A 21036-nucleotide genomic window follows, 5' to 3' on the forward strand; every position below is an offset into this window, starting at 1 on the left:
TCTAGGAACCAAACAAGGATAATCGAGAGACCGGTGTTACCGGGCTTACTCCTATCTTGGGAACCTACCACAATCATATAACCATAACATTTTTAATTTGTCCGCATGAGCAATAGTTCCAGGCCATGCAAACAACTTGACGAACTTGGTGTACTTCCCATCTTATTTTGCAGTCGCTTACTATGCTGAGTTGTATTCACAAATTCGTGTAAAGTTATTAAAGTATATCCAATAGGGCCGTATTTATAACCTCCACCATATTATGAGGGTATACTTATTTCATCTCTCCGTCTGTAAAACCTCGAAATATTTCTTTAAGACTTCATAAAGAATATATATTCTTGATCGTCATGACATTTTAAGTCGATCTAGCCATGTTCGGCCGTCTGTCCATCTGTGGAAAGCTCGCTAAATTTCGAAGCAGCAAAGCCAGACGCTTGAAATTTTGAACAAATAACTTGCAAAAAATAAAATGCTAGAAATAATAACTTTTTCCAAGTCGCCGTTTAGGGTTTGATTTTAGATCCATGGTTTCTTCGGAGAATTTTCTTAGAAATATATGTAGATTTCGATTTTGCTATACGATTCTTGATTTTTTTTCATCCATACATATCGACCCGCCCTAATATTCAATTTTAGAAACAATATGCGATTTTTATAGGCAAACGACTGCAATAACACCATCAAAATAACATGCCCAAAGAAAAACTTTGAAAAGCCTCCCATTCCCCCCATTCTCCTCAATGCAATGTTTATACTTGTACTTACGAAATGAATTGGTACCCGAACTGGAAGAGCCACGGCTAGGACTTTGTCTATGCTTCCATGGCATAATGCTAGTCAAACTGGAATGATGTGGCGGATGATGATTGCTGCTGTTGAATTTCTCTGACGATGATTTGAGCTGGTGGCCACTGCCGCTGCCCACTAATGTGTGATGATGGTGATGCTGGTGGCCATCCGCCACCACATGATGATCGTCACAATGAAAGTCTTTGTGCTGGTTGGTGGTGGGGTAGTGCTGATGAAGATGCTGATGACCGTGCAAAAGTTTGTTATCTTTAAGGCCACTACTGTTCGATATGAGGGTGGCGTTGCCATTGCACACCTGTGAATTGGTCGCATGCAATTGATGATGATGCAGGGATGATGACTTTGTCGTCATGCCCATGGGATCATAGTTATAATTGTCCACAATATCTATGAGATTATTGAAACTACGACTAGTGTAGGAGGGGTTGGACCGCAACAAAGATGGTTGCTGTGTCACTTCGTTCCTACCTTTGGCCGAGGCGGGCGCTTTGGCGTTGTGGAAGATCTGTTGTAGCTGATGTGGCATCGTGTGATTGTCGTGGTTGGCACAGAGTGATGATTGCAAGAAATCACTCGAGAAATTCGACCATGATTTGGAGAAGCAACGACATCGCTCACCAGCCCCCAAGGGACGCATGGTGGAGAAGTGTGTCTGTTGTTGTTGCTGCTGCTGCTGGTGGTGATAATTATACGGCTGCTGTTGCGACGAATACATGGCCAATTGGCGGGCGTAATCACTGCTCGGTCCAATGGTGTTGTATTTGCTAAGGCTCAAACGGCTGCTATTCTTGTACTGCTGCAGCTTTTGCTGTAAATCACGTTGCGAAAGATGCAAATCTGTGCCATTATAGCCAGCCATCGCTGGTGGGGGTCCCACATTTATGGCTCCCGATGAGCCCTTGTGCAGGAAACACAAAGACGGGTCAGACTTTTGGCTTCGTGGCACAGTAATGTCATCGTGCACAGCATAGGGCGGGGGATATTTACCATACAGGGAGCTATTAACGACAGCCGCTGCAGCGGAAGCGGATGTCGATGTTTTGGTAACATGGCATACATCGGGCTTGCCATGGGCCGTAGTCAGGGTGGCCAGTTGAGGCTTGTAGCTGCCGTTGGTCGTTGTACTGGTCGTCGACATGATGTCCGAACTCACGGCATTGGCACATTTCAATATGGAAGTGGTGCAATCGTCAATCACAGTCCGTACATCGTGAACACTTTTGGCACAATCATTCAATAAATCACCGCTGCATAGAGTAGCTATGGACGCATTACTATGGCTGCCGCCAGCATTGTTGTTATTGTTGTGGTTGTTGCCACCATTGGCAGTGTTGTTGTTATGGTGGATGCCATTGCCCTGAACCATAGTCTGCGGTTTGCCATTGCAATGAATTGTTGATCTTGGATTCGGCGTCTGGTGTTGGTTTTGCTGTTGCTGTTGCTGCAGATGTTGCAACAGACGCAAGCTGCGTATGCTGCCATTACGTTTCATAGCCGGCGGTGGGGGTACTGGAGGTATGGTTTCAGTGTCTGAAGAACTAAAGACATCGCTCTGCAATGAATTGATACAGAAAGAGGGACAGATTATTAGGGGCTGTTTAAATACTTTGAGATAATTAAAATTGCACACTTTAAGCCAACTGTGTTGCTAATTACTATAGCTTTGAACATTTTTGGCAACAACAGGAAGTATTAGTCAAGACATTTTCGCCATGGACAAAAATATTCAAATTTATTTTCTATAAGATGTATTTCAAAGCAATTTTCTGTATAGATGACTTCTCTTTAAAGACTTTCAATGGTGTTCACCAAACTTAATGTAGACTTAAAATTGGTTTAAATAAAAGATTTTTTTTTAACCATCAGAAAAAAATTTTAGTGGTATTTTTCCCCTCCTAATGCTGGCAACATTTGTGAGGTACTATGCCATGTACAACTTCTCTCCAAAGAGGTGTCGCACTACGGCACGCCGCTCGGACTCGGCTATAAAAAGAGGGCCCCTTATCATTGAGCTTCAACTTAAATCGGACTGCACTCATTGGTATGTGAGAAGTTTGCCCCTGTTCCTTAGTGGAATGTTCATGGGCAAAATTTGCAATTTTGCATGTGGCGGCTACGGATACTGTGTTATCCTTGATACAATATCCGATGTTCCAGGTAGTGTGGATTACACCCTACCTAAGTCGCTTTTTCATAAAAAGTACTGTACCACTATTCCTGATAGAACCGATTGGAACTACGATATCCCCGGTAATATTTAGAAGTTACATAGACTTCTATACGGATAGTTCCAAACTAAACGACCAGATGGGCTTTGGGGTGTACTCTAAAGATCTTGAACTGGTCATATCGAAAAGGTACCTGACCACTGATGTGTGTATCAAGCACAGATTCTTGCGATTAAGGAAGTGGTGGAATAGCTAAGATATAATGTCATAACGACGATTGGCATAAATATCATCTCAGACAGTCATTAAATCTCCGGAAAACGTATTTCTGAATACAAAAACCGTCCTCGACTGTCGCAGATCTCTCAACGAGATGGCTGAATAGTTCAAAATTCACCAGTTCTGGGTGCCGGGCCACAGAGATAGCCCAGGGAACTGTAAAGCGGATGAGGTTGCGAGACTAGGAATTACCCTTCACATTCCAGGGATACTGGAATCTGTGGGTATGCCTCTAGCGACATGTAAGCTAAGTTTTCAGGACCACGCCCTAAGGACAACGAATGATAGATGGTAACAGAGAGGGGGCTGTGAACATTTTAAAACTATGTGGCCTAATCTAGACTTGAAGAGGTCTACCGCTTTGTTGTCGTTGGCTAGAACAGACGTCTCAGTCATTGTGTCCGTCATGACAGTAACGACAGTCTGTCACACTGCTGCTTTGCTGTCATTGGCTAGAACAGATGTTTCAATCATTGTGTCCATCATGACAGACTGTCTAATTGTCTAATCGGAAAACATACTGACAGACTGAAGGTTACCAGCAACCACTTTTGCAGAAGCTGTGAGGATATCGAAAAAGAAGAGACTATAGAAAAACTTCTGTGTTTGTGTCCCGCACTAGCAGTCAGAAGTAGTTCCACTTTAGGTTCTCATTTCTTTGAGAACCTGTCTGATTTTGCGGATGTGAATATTCGCAAGTTATTGGGCTTTTTAAAGCGTTTTGGATGGTCCAACAGTAGGAACCATGAACGAAAACGTCTAAGTGAGTCTGATGGCAGACACCGTAGGATGGGGGGTATACTAATTTCGTCATTCCATTTGTAATACCTCGAAATATGCGTCTAAGACCCTATAAAGTATATATATTCTTGATCGTCATGACATATTAAGTCGATCTAGAAAGCACGCCAACTTTCGAAGGAGTAAAGCTAGACTTTTGAAACTTTGCACAAATACTTCCGATTAGTGTAGGTCGCTAGGGATTGTAAATGGGCCAAATTGGTCCACGTTTTGATATAGCTGCCATATAAACCGATCTTGGGTCTTGATTTCTTGAGCATCCAGATGGCGTAATATTTTTTATACCCTCCACCATAGGATGGAGGGTATACTAATTTCGTCATTCTGTTCGTAACTACTCGAAATATTCGCCTAAGACCCCATAAAGTATATATAGTTTTGATCGTCGCGACATTTTATGTCGATCTAGCCACGTCCGTCCGTCCGTCTATCTGTTTGTCGAAAGCACGCTAACTTTTGAAGGAGTAAAGCTTGCCACTTGAAATTTTGCACAAATACTTCTTATTAGTGTAGGTCAGTTGAGATAGTAAATGGGACATATCGGTCCATGTTTTGATATAGCTGCCATATAAACAGATCTTGGGTCTTGACTTCTTGAGCCTCTAGAGGGCGCAATTCATAACCGATTGGAATGAAATTTTGCACGACGTGTTTCGCTATGACTTCCAACAACTGGGCCAAGTATGGTTCAAATCGGTCTATAACCTGATATAGCTGCCATATAATCCGATGTTGGGTCTTGACTTCTTGAGCCTCTAGAGGGCGCAATTTTTATCCGATTGGAATGAAATTTTGCATGAAATATTTTATTATGACTTTCAACAACTGTGCCAAATAAAGTTCAAATCGGTTCATAACCTGATATAGCTGCCTCATAGACCGATCTCCGGATTATGGATCTGAAGGCCATAAACGCTTTATTTATTGCCCGATTTCGCTGAAATTTAAAAAAGTGGGTTATTTTAAGCCTCCCGACATTTGTCGTGAATATGGTTATGATCTCACTATATTTGGATATAGCTACCATATAGACCGATCTCCCGATAAAGGGTCTGAAGACTATAAAAGCTTTATTTATTACCCGATGAAATTTGCAACAGAGGGTTGTTTTAAGCCTCCCGACATCTGACAAAAGTATGGATTGGATCGGTCCATATTTAGATATAACTGCCACATAGACCGATCTCCCGATAAAGGATCTGAAGACCATAAAAGCTTTATTTATTGCCCGATTTCACTGAAATTTGGAATAGTAAGCAGTTTAAAGCATCTTAGCATCCGGTCCAAATGCAGTACAGATTGGACCATATTTAGATAAAGGGTTTGAAGGCCATAAAAGCTTTATTTCTGAACCGATTTCGCTGAAATTTGAAACAGTGAGTTTTTCTGAGCCTCACGATATCCGACCTTAATATGGTTCAAATCGGACTATATTTAGATATATCTGTCATATAGACCGATCTGCCGATAAGGGGACTGAAGCCCATAAAAGCTTTACTTATTACCTGATTTCGCTGAAATTTGAAACAGTGAGTTTTTCTGAGTCTCACGATATCCGACCTTAGAATGGTTCAGATCGGTTTAAAATTGGATATATCTGCCAAATTTGGGTGCTTAAGTTATCCAATTTTCACCGGATTGTAACAAAATGGTGTTTACATATATACCCGAGGTGGTGAGTATCCAAAGTTCGGCCTGGCTGAACTTAATGCCTTTTTACTTGTTTTAGACAAAAGAACATAAAATTTCAATTTCAGTGCGACATGTCAAAAAAATGCTACACTTTTTTGTACAATCAAAATCACCACAACAAAAAATGTCGCTAGATATAATGTCACATAAACGTCGTCTTTAAACATCGTCACCTTTGTGTCCTTTTTTGAACAGTTTAGAGTTTTTACCACAGAAACCGTCAAGCAGCCGCACATCTTAGAATTTTTATGCTGACTAAATCGCTTTACTATGTTTAGATGTGTACGGACATTGTTAGATGATGTTCGAAACTGTATCAAGGGCAGGCTTAAAAATTTAAAACTGAATCAGCGCGGGAAAAAAGTTTTGTTATCCAATGCTATCATTTGTTAATGGCTTTTTGATTGTTAACATTTAATGAATTCTAGGAATTTTCCATATTTTTGTGTTCTTTGAGTCTTAAACAGAAAACTAAAAATCATTTCCACCACACAAAACAGAAGCAGCGGCAGCTACAGCAGCTTTTCCTATCAATCATTTCGTTGTTTTTTTTTTTTTCTTCGTCGGAAACCTTAATCAAAAGTGTTTGCTGCATGGGGTTTGGGGTGCGTGGGAAAAATGGAAAACAATGCTGGCGTAGTAGGGTGGGTCCTTTTGTGAATTTTTTACAATTGTTATCAAGTGATGCTTAAAACATTTCATTCCGATAAGTCAATCAAAGCTATGGCAAACAGAAAATCATTCACTTTCATTCGCATCGTTTCATCATTTCGTTCTGGTATCTGTTTTTCTTTGCGTTTCTCAGTATTTCCCCCTGGCTTTCCCCCTTGAAATATAGAGAGCCAAAGAAATTGAAATGAAAATAAAGTCAAAAATATTGTATCTGTAAATTGAAAGCTTTTATGATATTAGCTATCCATCACGAACGGAAGGGGAAACGAGATGACTGTGCGTATGCATTGGCTGTAGTGCCTCTTTCTCGAGTTGAGGAAGGACAATTCGATAGCATTGAGCGTGCAAAATGTGAAATGAAATGAAACAAATTCGTATTTCAAACACTTGGGTTTTTCGAATGCCACAGCCACAGAAAAAAAGAAATATTATTATTTTTCACTCATATCGCTAGTAGTATATAGCATTGGACTATCAGCACACAAAACGGAAAACTCTTTCCACAAATCACAACATCACGATGATGGGTTGAAGTTTCCGGTGTTGATTTCGAATGTGGTCACTTGTATATAAAAAAGCATGTATAACCAATAGGTTCACAGTTAAAAAATTTAAATTAATTTATTGCCGCTTTAAAGTTGTGATATAAAAACGTATTAAGTTCGCCCATAATTTGGATACCCACTACCTTGGATAAACATATGTATTAACCACCTCTCGTCATAATACGGTGAAAAATTCATTATTTTTAAATGCAAAGCAGCTATGTCTAAATACAGTCCGATCCCAACCATATTGAGGAAGGCTATGTAAGGGTAAAACACAACCAAATTCATTGGTAACCAGTGAAAGCGTGCAAAGTTCGCCCGGGCCGAATCTTATATACCCTCCACCATGGATCGCATTTGTCCAGCTCTTGCCACGGTATCTCTTTTTAGACAAACAAAGGATAAAAGAAAACAATTGCTATTTTATTGGAACAATATCAAGTAATGGTTCAATTCGGACCATAATTGAACTGAATATGGGAGACCATAGTAGAAGCCATTGTGTAACATTTTAGACAAATCTTGTAAAAATTGAGCACTTTAGAGGCTGAAGAAGTAAAATAGGAGCTGTATTAGACTATAAACCGATTCATGCCATATACGACACGTAGGTTAAAGGTCACGAGAGAAACCGTTGTACAAAATTTAAGGCAAATCGGGTAATACTTGCGCCCTTTAGTGGCTCAAGGCTGCCGGCTATATCAGGTTATTTATCGATTTCAACTATTCTTGGCACAGTAGTTGAGAGTTATAACAAAACACCTAATTCAAAATTTCAGCTAAATCGGATAATAATTGCGTCCTCTAGTGGTTCAAGAAGTCAAGACCCCACATCGGTTTATATGGCAGCTATATCAGGTTATGGACCGATTTGAGCTATTCTTAGCACAGTTATTGGATGTCATAACAAAACACGTCGTGCAAAATTTCAGCCAAATCGGATAGTTATTGCGCACTCTAGACGCTCAAGACGTCAAGACGCCAGATAGGTTTATACGACAGCTATATAAGGTTATGAACCGATTTCAACCATAATTAGTACAGTTGTTTGAACTTATAATAATATACTTGCAAAATTTCAGCCAAACCGGATAAGAATTGTGCCCTCTAGCGGCTCGAGAAGTCAAGATCCCAGATCGGTTTATATGGCAGCTATATCAAAACGTGGACCCATATAGCCCATTTACAATCCCAACCGACCTACACTAATAAGAAGTGTTTGTGTACAATTTCAAGCGGCTAGCTTTACTCCCTCGGAAGTTAACGTGTTTTCGACAGACAGACGTATGGACGGACGGACAAACGGACGGGCATGACTAGTTCGACTTAAAATGTCATGACGATCAAGAATATATATACTTTATGGAGTCTTAGACGAATATTTCCAGGAGTTACAAACAGAATGACGAAATTAGTATACCCCCATCCTATGTTGGAGGGTATACAAATATAAATTCGGCAATATATAAATATATATGTATATGAGAGATATATCTAAATCTGAACCGACTATTAAATAGATCGTTTGAAAATTGTTGTTACTACGGCCATATAAGGGCAAATCCGGCGATATATATGTATGGGTGCTATATCCAAATCTGATCCGATTTTGGTGAAATCTCGCACATATGTTAAGACCAGTAACAAAACAATCCGTGCCAAATTTTGTGCAGATCGGTTACAAATTGTGTTTATTACAGCCTTATAAGTTTATATCGGGCGATACATATATATTGAAGCTACATCCAAATCTGAACCGATTTTGATGAAATCTAGCAGATATGTTAAGATCAGTAGCAAAACAATTCGTGGCAAATTTTGTGCAGATCGGTTGAAAATTTCAGCTACTGCGGCCATTTAAGTGCAAATCGGGCGACACATATATATGGGAGCTATATCTAAATCTGAACCGATTTTGGTGAAAATCAATAGCGTTCGTCCGTGGGCTAAAAAAGTGATATGTGTAAAATTTCGAGATGATTGGACAACAAATACGACCTGCAATTTGATTACAAGAATATATGGACTCGCAGACGGACATGGTTAAATCGAATCAGATAGTGATTCTGAGTCGATCGGTATACTTATCAATGGGTCTAGCTCTTCTCCTTCTTAGCGTTGCAAAGAAATGCACACTTTCTTTCTTCGTCGATCACGCCCTTAATTCGGACTAGGTCGACCCGAAAGGCTTCGGGTTACTAAAGTTTGATGGCAGTCCTCTGGCCTTCACTGCCAAAACGTCTGCTCTTTCATTCCCTCTTACTCAGCTATGACCCGCCACCTAAACGACGCCGATTGTGTCATCCTATGAGAAGGTGTTAATCTCCTTCTTACACTCCCAGACTGTTCGTGATCTTGCCGTGCTTACCTGCACCTATCCTCTATCTATTCTCCTATCGCTTAAAGTCTCATAGCCGTAGTGGCTGCCTTACACTTAATCTGCATGTTAATCAGGCGAATGTAAAGAATAGTCTCCAATGCCCTAGTGGGCGTGGCATCGCCCTGCCACTTTACATAACTAGCACAACATTTAAGTTTTAACAACTAAAAGTGCGCTATGTTCGGCAGGGCCAAATCTTAGTTACCCTCCACCATGGATTCTGTAAAAAAAATTTACCTTATTAACCCAATTTTCAGTGGCGACATTTGTGAGGTACTACGCCATGTAAACGTTTCTCGCCAAAGAGGTGTAGCTCTGTGGCATTACGTTTAAACAGGGCTGTAAAAAGGAGATCCTTTATCCTTGAATCGGACGGCTTTCATCGATATGTGAGAAGTTTGTCCCTATTCCTTAATGGAATGTTCTTGGGCAAATTTGCAAATTGTAAGGCTTCGGCGTGCCTTTAACAGTTTGTCACAGGACTTTAATTAATATCTTAAGCCTGTACATGGTATTGCTTTTAACGGAGTTGAGAAAAAGGTTTCCCTAATCATTCTTCACAATTGGACCCCACGAAGTTGAGTGAAAAAATTTGTTCAGTTAATGCTTAGAACAGCAACAAATTAAATTAACATCACTGATCCATTTGGTAATAAAGACACCATCTATGGATTATTGTGTGGAGTTGTACATACATACAACTCCAGTCCAGTTCAATGGATGCTCTAGCTCGTTTCAACTATTTGGGCCGGAAGAAGAAGAATGAATGAATAGCCAATTCAATTTACATCACAGTTCCATTTATATGTGTAGTCCGGATATAAAAAGACTCCATTTTCGGATTTATATGCATCTTCACATATGGTCTGTCTGCTCACACCGAATTGAGAACAACAACTGCCAAAATGGTATAACAATAATCAGTTGTAACGAATTTAACAAACTCAATTAGGTAGCCATGGTTGAATTAAGCCGAACCCTTGCTTCCTTGCCATGTATAGTCCTGCGAATGGCAAGGGATCACTGAATTTTCTGGAGCGTGCAAGGCAAGGCAAATTTTCGTGTTCGGCAACATAAATTGGGACATTTTAATCAATTCTACTTCAGTTACCATTTTCATCCTTCTGAGAATTTCGCTTTTGTGCTTCCTTTTGTGATGTGACTACAATACCGGATAAACTGACTACAGATGCCAGGGAAAAAAAAACCATTTCAAGGGATTCAAGTGGAGTCGGCAGCGGCGGCGATAGGCAAAATTTAAAGACGAAATACTGTCATGAACATGGCAGGAGCAGCTTAAAATCAAGAATAGTCATCTGGCAGCTGAAGGATATGTAAATCTTATCACAATTCGGATAATTCAGCCACCCCGCCACAGACCCAACCTGGGTTTGTTTATACGAAATTAAAATCCCATTAAGATGCCACTCATTTCAGAATGAATATGAAACTTTGCTTAAGCAGCAGCCAGTTCCGCCCTTTTTAGAATTTGCACAGCGATGTGTTTTTCAGTGACCATGAAACATATTAAATGTGCTTACAACACACAAAGCCGTCACAAGCGGAAATTACACTTGGAATAATCCTTTAGCACCATTGAAAAAATGAATTTTTGCCTTATGTCTGCCAAAATTACAACAAGCTAACCTCTGACTCTGACGCTACAAGAGTGATAAGCAAATAAGCAAACTTGGCTAATGCCACACACACACACACACACACATACAGGTAACAGGCTCGACATTGAGCCCGCACATATCCAGCCCACACGTGCGCCAACACTGGTATGTCCCATAAAAAGAAATGACGCTAAATCCAATGAATCCGACAGGATTTAAATTACAGGCAAAAAACAGGAAAAAAAACAGCAAACAGCAAAAATTGCACACAAAAATGGCTCAGATTTGTTCGTTGTGTAAAAATAAGACATTTACAAAGCGAACGACATCAAGAACTAGGATAAAAGGAACAAACAAGAAAAAAATTAAGTGAAGATATAATCTGGAGAGCTTTAAGCAGACTTTGTGATTACCTACAGCGACAGCAGTTGGTGTAGGGACATTTAAAGAATGATTGATATTGTCTTTGAGGGTTTTATCACTTAAATTCGTTACCAGCAGCAAAAAAATTAGATTTGACTTTACCTAACCTCGAATACCATAAATGACTGATTCCTTGTTAAAAAAAATTTTGCAAGTGAGCTTTATTTTAAGCAAATGTTAAAACGGGTGCCTTATTATGCTGGTATAAGGGTACCTTAGGATTGATTAAAGTCGCAGTCCGTCATCAGATGTTTTCGTCCATTGTGATATCACAGGCACAGAGTAGAAGGAACATGGCTTTTAGCCCTCACCGTTGAACCATCCAGACCATCCTAACCCAACTCACTGTCTCAAATTTCAGCAAAATCGGATAACAAATGTGTCTTTTATGGGCCTAAGACCCTAACTCGGAGGATCGGTCTATATGGCAGCTATATCCAAATCTGGACCGATTTGAGCCAAATTGACGAAGGATGTCGAAGGGCTTAACACAACTCATTGTCCCAAATTTCAGCAAAATCGGATAATAAATGTGGTTTTTATTGGCCAAATACCCTAAATCGACAGATCGGTCTATATGGGGCTATATCAAGATATAGCCCATCTTCGAACTTAACCTGCTTATGGACAAAAAAAGAATCTGTGCAAAGATTCAGCTCAATATCTCTATTTTTGAAGACTGTATCGTGATTTCAACAGACAGACGGATGGGCATGTCTAGATCGTCTTAGATTTTTACGCTGATCAAGAATATATATTCTTTATAGGGTCGAAAATGTATATTTCGATGTGTTGCAAACGGAATGACAAAATATATATAAAACCCCATCCTTCGGTGGTGGGTATAATAATGCAAATATTGCCCATGAACATTCCACTAAGGAACAGGGGCAAACTTCTCACATATCAATGAGTGCAGTCCGATTCAAGTTTTAAGCTCAATGATAAGCGGCCTCCTTTTTATAGCCGAGTCCGAACGGCGTGCCGCACTACGACAACTCTTTGAAGAGAAGTTTTACATGGCCTTACAGTACCTCACAAATGTTGCCAGCATTAGAAGGGGAAAACCACCGTTGAATTTTTTTCAGATGGTCTCGCCAGGATTCGAACCCAGTCGTTCAGCGTCATAGGCGGACATGCTAACCTCTGCGCTACGGAGGCCTTCAAGTGTTCACAACCCACACTTTGTAACATTCTGCTACTTTCGTCTAATCCTGAAGACTTTGCTTAATTGTCGCTAGAGGCATACCCACAGATTCCAGTTCCCTTGGAATATCTAAGGTAGTTTCCAGTCTCGTAAGCTCGTCTGCTCTACAATTTCCTAGGTTATCTCGGTACCCTCAATAGGTGAATTATGAACTGTTCTATCATCTCATTGAGATCTGCGACAGTCGAGTGCTGTTTTATGAGTTCGGAAATATGTTACCAAAGATTTAGTGACTGCCTGGCTGCCCGGGAAGATATTTATGACATAATGGGATAGCCGCTGGATATCCTTCTCAATATGACCAGGTTGGTAGATTGGATGAGACGGAGATATGCAGTTTTCGTAATAAACTTCTGCTGTCTCGCAGACCTCAACAGGTCCGAAGGGGTTGTATCCAACGGATTCAACAAGTTGAAACTGAAGGTCTATAGAAGCGGTGGGGTTGGGGAATCAGGAGACGAATCAGCAGTTGTTGCTGAACTGGGGAACTATTGATCACATCGCTAAAGTCTGGTGGATTGCAGGAGACTGAAAATCCCCCAGCCACAATCGAGACAGGAGGGAATGGCATCGAAACTGAACCCCACAAGCCCTGTGTGGGTGGGTCATTAGGTTGGACAGGGCTCAAGGTTTGTGCCAGCGGGGAAGCAAGGAACTCAAAAATTACTTCGACAACAGCAGTTAGTGAAGCATCTAAGGAGAAATCGCCCACACCCCAAGTGTCCAGTGTCCTGAGGAAGAGTGGTTTCACAGCTTTCTTACCTGCCTCTGGATGCGTAGGGAAGCTCATCATGGCAAGTTCTAACGAATCTTGTGCGAATGGACTCCGGATGGAATCAAAAGACGAGGCTCACACAACAGTGGTCGAAGTTCTGAGTCCTGACTATGTACCGGTTTCTACAGATAAATCTCCACCATTGAAAGGCCGCTTCAGCGCCACTAAAGGCCCTCCTGATGGCTGGGGAATTTGATGTGGTTCTTATCCAGGAACCATGGGTGTGTGGAAGAATGGTACGTGGACTAAGAATTACGGGATTTAAACTTCTCAAGGGTACGGGAAATGGGAAACACAGAGCCTGTATTGATGCAAAGAGTAGTCTAAATGTTTTTCTTCTTCCGTCGTTAGGCACTGAAGATTTAGTAGTAGCCAGCCTTGAAATAAACAAGTCTCATTACTGGCTGGCTTTCCTATATATGGCACACGATTCAGAGAAGCCGCCATTAAACCTTAAGTCGCTTCTGTATGGAAGAAAAGCCTCATTGTAGGAAGCGATGCTAATGCACATCACCAAATATGGGGAAGTTCGGATGTCAACGAAAGGGGTGAGCTGCTTATCCAATAATTAGAAGTTGCAATCTGGCGATTTGTAATAAAGGGGATAAATCGACCTTTATTACCAGGAACAGGCAGAAGGTAATAGATATTACTTTTGTATCGGACGATATAAGCTCAAGAATATGTGGCTGGGAAGTTTTGGATGACCACAGCTTCTCTGATCATTTTTACTTTAGTTTCAGCCTTAGAGAAAATATCGCAGAAACAGAAGAAAGGCGTATTGGGATAAATTTCGGCACAAATTCTGCACATCTATCCTTTCTGGACCAGTAAAGGAAGTGGCAACTGCGCAGGATGTAGACATAGTGGTCAAGCGGATCACGAAGGCCCTGAATGACTCGCTTGTGTCAGCATGTTCTAGTGCTAAGCCAAGGGGCAAACAGAGACTGCCATGGTGGAACCCAGAGCTGGTAAGTCTAAGGAAGGACTGCAGAAAACTCTTCAACAGAGCAAAAGCCACAAGAGCACCACACGATTGGGACATCTATAATTCTGAGCTATGAAAATATAAGGGTGAGCTGAGAGAGGCTCAGAACAAATCCTGGGTAGAATTCTGCAGCTCCGTGGAGGATACATCTGAGGTCTCTGGGCTAAGGAAGATTCTGTCCACGAGACCTATTACGATGGGGTATATTCGGAAGTCAGAGAATGTATGGAAAATGTCTAGTGAGGAAACACTTGAACTATTCGTAGAAACACATTTTCCGGGAAATTCTCCAACAGACATCGTGGCGCCAGAAGAGGTTGTCACTGGTATGCATTTGTCGGAGGCTATAAGGGAAATTGTGTCTGAGCCGAAAATCTTTTTGGGCGATAATAAGTTTCGACTCCTTTAAGTCGCTAGGTCCTGATGATGTATCACCGAGTAAAGTACAAGCTGTGTCTGATAGACTGATTCCTTAGCTAAGGGAGATATACTCTGCTTGTATCAGAATGTCATATATGGATGGAGGGACACGAAGTAAATTTTCGTTCCGAAATCAGGAAAACTCTACCACATGAAGGCGGAACATTTTCGTCCTATTAGTCTGTCTTTCTTTATATTGAAGACTCTTGAGAGGTTGACAGAAACATATGTTAAGGCAAAGATCCCTAGAGATCGCTTGGGGCAAGTCGACTGAAACAGCCCTTCACGACCTAGGCGGCTACATAGAGGGTTCTCTCGCTGTCAAGAAATATACAGTAGTAGCATTTTTTGACATTGAAGGTGCATTCAATAATGTAAAACCGATGTCAATCATGAAGGAGTTGAAGTTTCTAGGCATCAACTCCACCGCAAGAAAGTTTATTACGAACTTACTTACTAAAAGATGCATTACGGAAGAACTGGGATCTGTGGATATAAAAAGATGGGTCAGCTGAGGAACACCTCGAGGAGGTGTACTGTCTCCTTTACTTTTCAATATAGCCATTAACAACACATTATTGTCTCTGGATGTAAAAGGTGTAAAAGTTAGGGGAAAATTTCCTATCACTCTAAGAGATATACCTCAGGAAGCTCTATGTGCAACAGCAAAGTGGGCTACCGAAAGTGGCCTAGGAATAAATCCGTGCTAGACAGAAGTAGTTCTTTTCAGCAGCATGGCTTGTTTGTGCATAACAGCCGCACTGAAGACGACAACAACTGATGCACTGAATTTAAAGCTACAGCTTATACCTCTGGACATTGTTTGCTGCCATTGGCTGAAACAGACGTCTCAGTCTTTGTGTCCGTCATGACAGGTCACTGTCTAATCGGAAAACATGCTGATAGATTAAAGTTTGTTAGCAACGACTATTGCAGAGGTACTATGCCATGTAAAAAATTTTAATCTCATCATATTCAAATTTCATCAGAAATTGGGGACCTCAAGAGGGCCTCTGGAGGACGCAAGGCAACTGGAGACCGCAGTAGATCTTGTCACGGAAGCCTGAACGAGGCGTTTTTGAAGGCATGTGCCGAAAGAGTACCGCCACATAAAACCAGCCGGTCATGGTGGTCACCGGAACTGAAGGTGGTCAGGAGCGAGAGCAGAAGACATTTTATAAGGCCAAGAAAGAGAACACGGAAGTGCAAGAAGGAGACGATAATGGCGAAGAGGAGTTTCTGAGCGAAATTTTGTGGGGAATTGGAAAGCACTAGTGAGGCATCTAGGTTGCGCAAAGTACTCTCAAAGGATCCCATCACGCCTAGCTCCCTGAGGAAAAAGAATGGGACTTATACTGAGAGTAGGCAGGAAACGGTGGGACTTTTGATAGAGGTTCATTTCCCAGGTGGCCAGGAAGAGTTCGGCGGTCAGGACATCGACCTCATCAGGGACATTTTTGACGAGGAGAAGATAGTGTGGGTGGTCCGCATTTTTCGGCTATTTAAGTCGGCCGGACCTGACCAGCACTGCTGCAGGAGTTCCTTGGAGTCACCCTGCCATGGCTTGAGCAGATTTTTAGGGCGAGCCTGGCATGGTTCAACATACCGAGAGCATGGAGGGAAGTCAATGTGGTCTTTATCCCCAAGGCGGGAAGAATAAACCACAGTATGACAAAGGATTATATTCCTATTAGCCTGTCATTGTTTTTGCTGAAAACACTGTAAGGACTGATAGACCTAAAGGTGATAGAGTGATTGACGCCGGAAAACTACAGTGTGACACAACATGCATACCTCAAAGGCAGGTCGGTGGAGACGGTCCTTCACGAGCTGGTGCAAGAGGTCGAGACGTCTCTCCGAAGGATAACACTTTGCGGCCTTCTTGGATATTAAGGGGGCGTTCAATAATGTGGAGATAGGGGCGATAGTCGCCGCACTGGACCGCGAGGGGATTCACCCCTTAATCCCTCAATGGACAAATAATATGCTTTATGGCAGGGTTATTAATGCGAACCTGGGAGATAGTGTGGTCAGGAGGAGGATGACCAGAGGAACGCCCCAAGGAGGGGTGTTCTCACCGACTCTATGGAGCCTCGTCCTGATGGATCTCGGTGGGGTCGGCACGAAGATTATCGCTTATACGGTACTGGCCTATGGGGCATTGGTATGGTGGAATGCCGTTGGAAAGAGGGCGCCTGCGAGGGAGTTCGAAAAGTTCCAGCAACTGGCCTGCGTCGGGATTACAGGAGCACTGAGATCCGGACCGCAGGCAGGCCTGGAGGCGATGCTGGATATGCAGATTATTGGGGCCTATATTTGAAACAGCGCCGCCAGGGTCGCGATAAGGCTGAGAGAGCTCGGCATGCTGAAGGAGGATGGTTGCGGCCACAGTTCGATTCTGGGTGTTATGGACACAGAGGGTGAACTGAGGAGGATCTCCGACTACCTGGCACCAGTGCCGACTGGAGTGAGGGCATTCGCGATTTGATTTCCTGAGAAGAATGAATGGAGGGCAAATGGTGTACTTGAGGAGGATGAGACCTCGATCTACACAGATGGCTTCAAGATGGAGTCAGGGACTGGATTGGGGTCTACTCTGATGCACTCAATATCAGTATGTCTTTGAAACTGCCGGATGAGTGTACAGTCTTTCAGGCAGAGCTCTGTGCCATTGCAGTAACCGCAAGAGAAATTCTGGCAAGGGACCTACCGCCTTCGAAACTCAGAATTTATGTGGACAGTATGGCGGCGCTCAAGGCCTTGGGTTCGAGGATGGTAAGCTCGAGATGAGTGGCGGATTGTTTGGAATCCTTGGATAGGCTCCGGGCCCACTATGTGACGTTGAAATGGGTTCCTGGGCATGAGGGGATTCCAGGAAATGAGAGGGGGACGAGAGCGCCAGAAGGGGTTCGTCCACGTTGGGCGGACCGGTCATCGGTCTTGCCTAGTGCCCTTCGTTGAGCTACTGAACATAGTAGAGGGGATGGCCAGGGCGGCGTCAGTGGCGAGGTGGGACTCGGTGGATGGCTGCCGGACTGCAAAGGCGCTTTGGCCGGTCATCGACCATAGGAGGATGAGAGTGTTGCTGGCATTCGATAAGAGGTCGATGAGTACCTTGCCAGGGGTCATAACCAGACACTGCGCCACAGGCCGCATGGCGGCGCGCATAGGGATACCGCATAATGACTTCTGTAGGAGTTGCCTCGATGAGCACTCGTTGTGTACCTGTACGAGTCTGCAGAGATGTGGGCTATCCTTTCTGGGGAGCCATTTCTTATGTGAACTGGGTGAACTTGCGAACTTACCTCTGGTATGTCTCCTGAGGTTTGTTGAGGGAACAGGGTGGTTCCGAAGGGGGGTGCCACAGACTCCGGCGTAGGTAGATCCGTGCTTGTGTAGGGACAGGCGGTTCTTCACCCACCCGCTCGGATTCTGCACTCATCCTGTCTTTTCTTTTACTCGTGTATAACCTCTAGTCCGAGGTCTCATACTTTCTTTCTCTGCCCTTTCTCTCTCTAGGGTACCACAATGGGCCAAACTGGCCCCCGAGTGAACTCACCTTTGGTTGGCAACCCATTCAACCTAACCTTACCTATGCCATTTAAAAACTTCCCTCCAAAGAGGTGTCGCACTGCGGCTGCGGTTGTTAGAACAATCTACCATCTAGATGACGGTTAACGCCATATAACAATGTTTTCAAAGTTAACCCTACCAGGCAAATCACTTCATTACAGTAATTAAGAATTAAATGTTGATGAAATACCTCACCTTATCCTCTTATATATAAAAATTAATTTGTGTTTGTTTGTAGGTTTGTTTGTTTGTTTGTGTGTTCCTAATAGACTCAGAAACGGCTAAACCGATTACCTAAAAATTGTCACAGATTGTGTAGGTTGGTTTGGAAGGAAATATAGACTATATAATTTTTTGATATCGGGAAGAGGGCGGACCGTCCCCTTTACCACAAATGTTAGGTTGGTCCGGAAGGAAACATAGGCTATATAATTTTTCGGTATCGGAAGGGGGACAGACCCTCCCCCTTATGCCAAAAACACAACCCAAAATGAAAAGTGGAACAATCGGGACAATATAGACATCAAATGAAAGTTATTGGAGAGTAGAATACGAATATGGTATTAAAATTTGAGTCTAAATACCCATTGGGCCGACCCAATCCCAAAACTTCCCCAAACTGACATATTGGACGTTCATTTCAATATAGGGCTCAAATGAAAGTTAGTCGGGAGTAGATTACGAATCGGGCATACAAAATCAGATCGAAGTATAGGCCACCCCTTAAAAAAAGCCATTAGAACCATTATGACTATATGATACTTGGCTGCGCAGATTTCCTTAAAATTTTCATAGATTGTGAACGTTTGTCTGGAAGAAAATACAGCCTATATAATTTTCAGATATCGGGGGAGGCGGACTCTCCCCCATTCCCCAAAAACGCCACCCATTTCCGAAAGTGGGCCAATGGGCACAATAAGGGTATCAAATGAAAGGTATTGGAAACCAGAAAACGAATATGGTATTAACATTTAGGTCCAAGTACCCAGCGGTTCTCCCCTAACCCCAAAACTCCTCCAAACAGATATATTCGAAGTTCACGTCAAAATGGGACTCAAATGAAAAGTATTAGGCAGTAGATTACAAATATTGCATAAAACATTAGGTCCAAGTAATGGGAGGTCGCCCACCCCCAAATACCCCAAATGGGCATATTAGCCGACCATGACTATATGGGACTCAAATGAAAGGTATTAGCGAGTAGGTAACGAATATGACATTAAAATTTGCGTTCAAGTCTAGGCGGTGCTTTTCCTCCTAAAGATACGTCAAATGGGTTATTTGGCCCATTATGACAATATGAGACTCAAATGAAAGGTATTTAAAAGTAGAAAACGAATTTGATATCCAATTTTGGAGCCAAGTGTTTCAGGGTACGCCCTATAGCACCCCTTAAACTGAACTTCATTTCCGTTCTGAATAAAAAACGAATTCGATATCTAATTTCAGGCTAAGTGCCGGTGCCGGTTCATATTTACCGGCCATGGCAATATGGGGCTCAAATTAAAGGAATTTGGAAGTGCAGCACGAATTTGATATGCACATTTGAGTCGAAATGTCTGAGGTGCCATGCCTACCCTAATAAGAACATTACCCTAAGGAAGAACATTACCACCAGGAACCGAGAGGGGGCGAATTCTCACTTATCAATGAGTGCTTTCTGTTCTCGGCAGGATTCGAACGTGTTCAGCGTCATAGGCTACAATGGCACGAATTCGATATCCGCATTCAGGGCGAAGTGTCCCCAGCCTAGAAAGATATTAGAGAGTTAATAAAGGCGCAGCGGGAGCGGACCCGTTTCGGCTAGTATTTCATATTTATAATGAAATCAATGCATTTATTCTCAATTAGCAGAGACAAGTCTGACTGATTTGAAACCGTTAATTTTTTTGCGATTTTTATTTACCGGAGTAAAGTTTAAAGTTGAATTAGCGAAATTCTTGCGATTCCGATTATTGCAACAGTCTTGTATATATTTCATAAATTGTGTGTAGTGTCTGTGGCTTATAAGCGAAAGTAAACAATATCGCTAATGGACTATAACACGAACGATTTAGAAGAAAATTGGCTTATATACGACGTGAAAACCTAACATTTTGGATTGCATGTGAAATTTGACTATTTACTATGGAATGACCCACATTGTTTTTTCAGCAAATGTAGAAAAATAACGATCCTTGTTAAAGCATTCTGATTCGAATGAGTGCTCCCCACATACAGTGTGTCAACATTCGCAAATTGAAGGCAGCACAAGACTAGAGCACTGATGTGTTCAAGTACAATTTGAGTGCATATGAACAAATTTGTCACATTAACATTTAATCTCTTGAGCCATGAAGGACATAAATTTCCCTTAACGTATGAATGACTGAGTCGTGATCTCTCTGTCACATGTAATGCCAACAGCAGCGCTTATGTGTGCATTTGCGTTTGTTTACCTTTGGCACATTTATTCTTGCTAAAAAGCAGAGAGAGAGAGGAAAAAAAAAAAGAAAATCCTTTCTTTTCTCATATGAAAATATAACGTGTTTATGCACATGATAGCAATTACAGTAATGGCACTGATGCTTGTGCTGATTATGGCGGTGGCGCTGGTGGTTGTGATTATGATGATGGCGGTATTGCCGTTGCCATTGATGATGCTCCAAGCCTGGCCATTGATGGTCCTGGTGTGTTTG

The 21036-nt window shown here is 42.2% G+C and overlaps 1 protein-coding gene across 1 annotated transcript in view; it reads right to left on the reverse strand.

The window, feature by feature from the left end:
• The window catches only part of LOC106090476 (putative uncharacterized protein DDB_G0277255), a 541420-nt gene that overhangs the window by 449720 nt on the left and 70664 nt on the right, over positions 1-21036 (reverse strand). The window contains exon 2 of the mRNA XM_059365826.1: positions 769-2365. Within this exon, the coding sequence (XP_059221809.1) occupies positions 769-2365 (1597 nt within the window). The remainder of the gene's footprint in view (positions 1-768; positions 2366-21036) is intronic.

The sequence above is a fragment of the Stomoxys calcitrans genome, chromosome 3 (genome assembly GCF_963082655.1).
Source record: "Stomoxys calcitrans chromosome 3, idStoCalc2.1, whole genome shotgun sequence".
Classification (NCBI taxonomy): Eukaryota; Metazoa; Arthropoda; class Insecta; order Diptera; family Muscidae; genus Stomoxys; species Stomoxys calcitrans.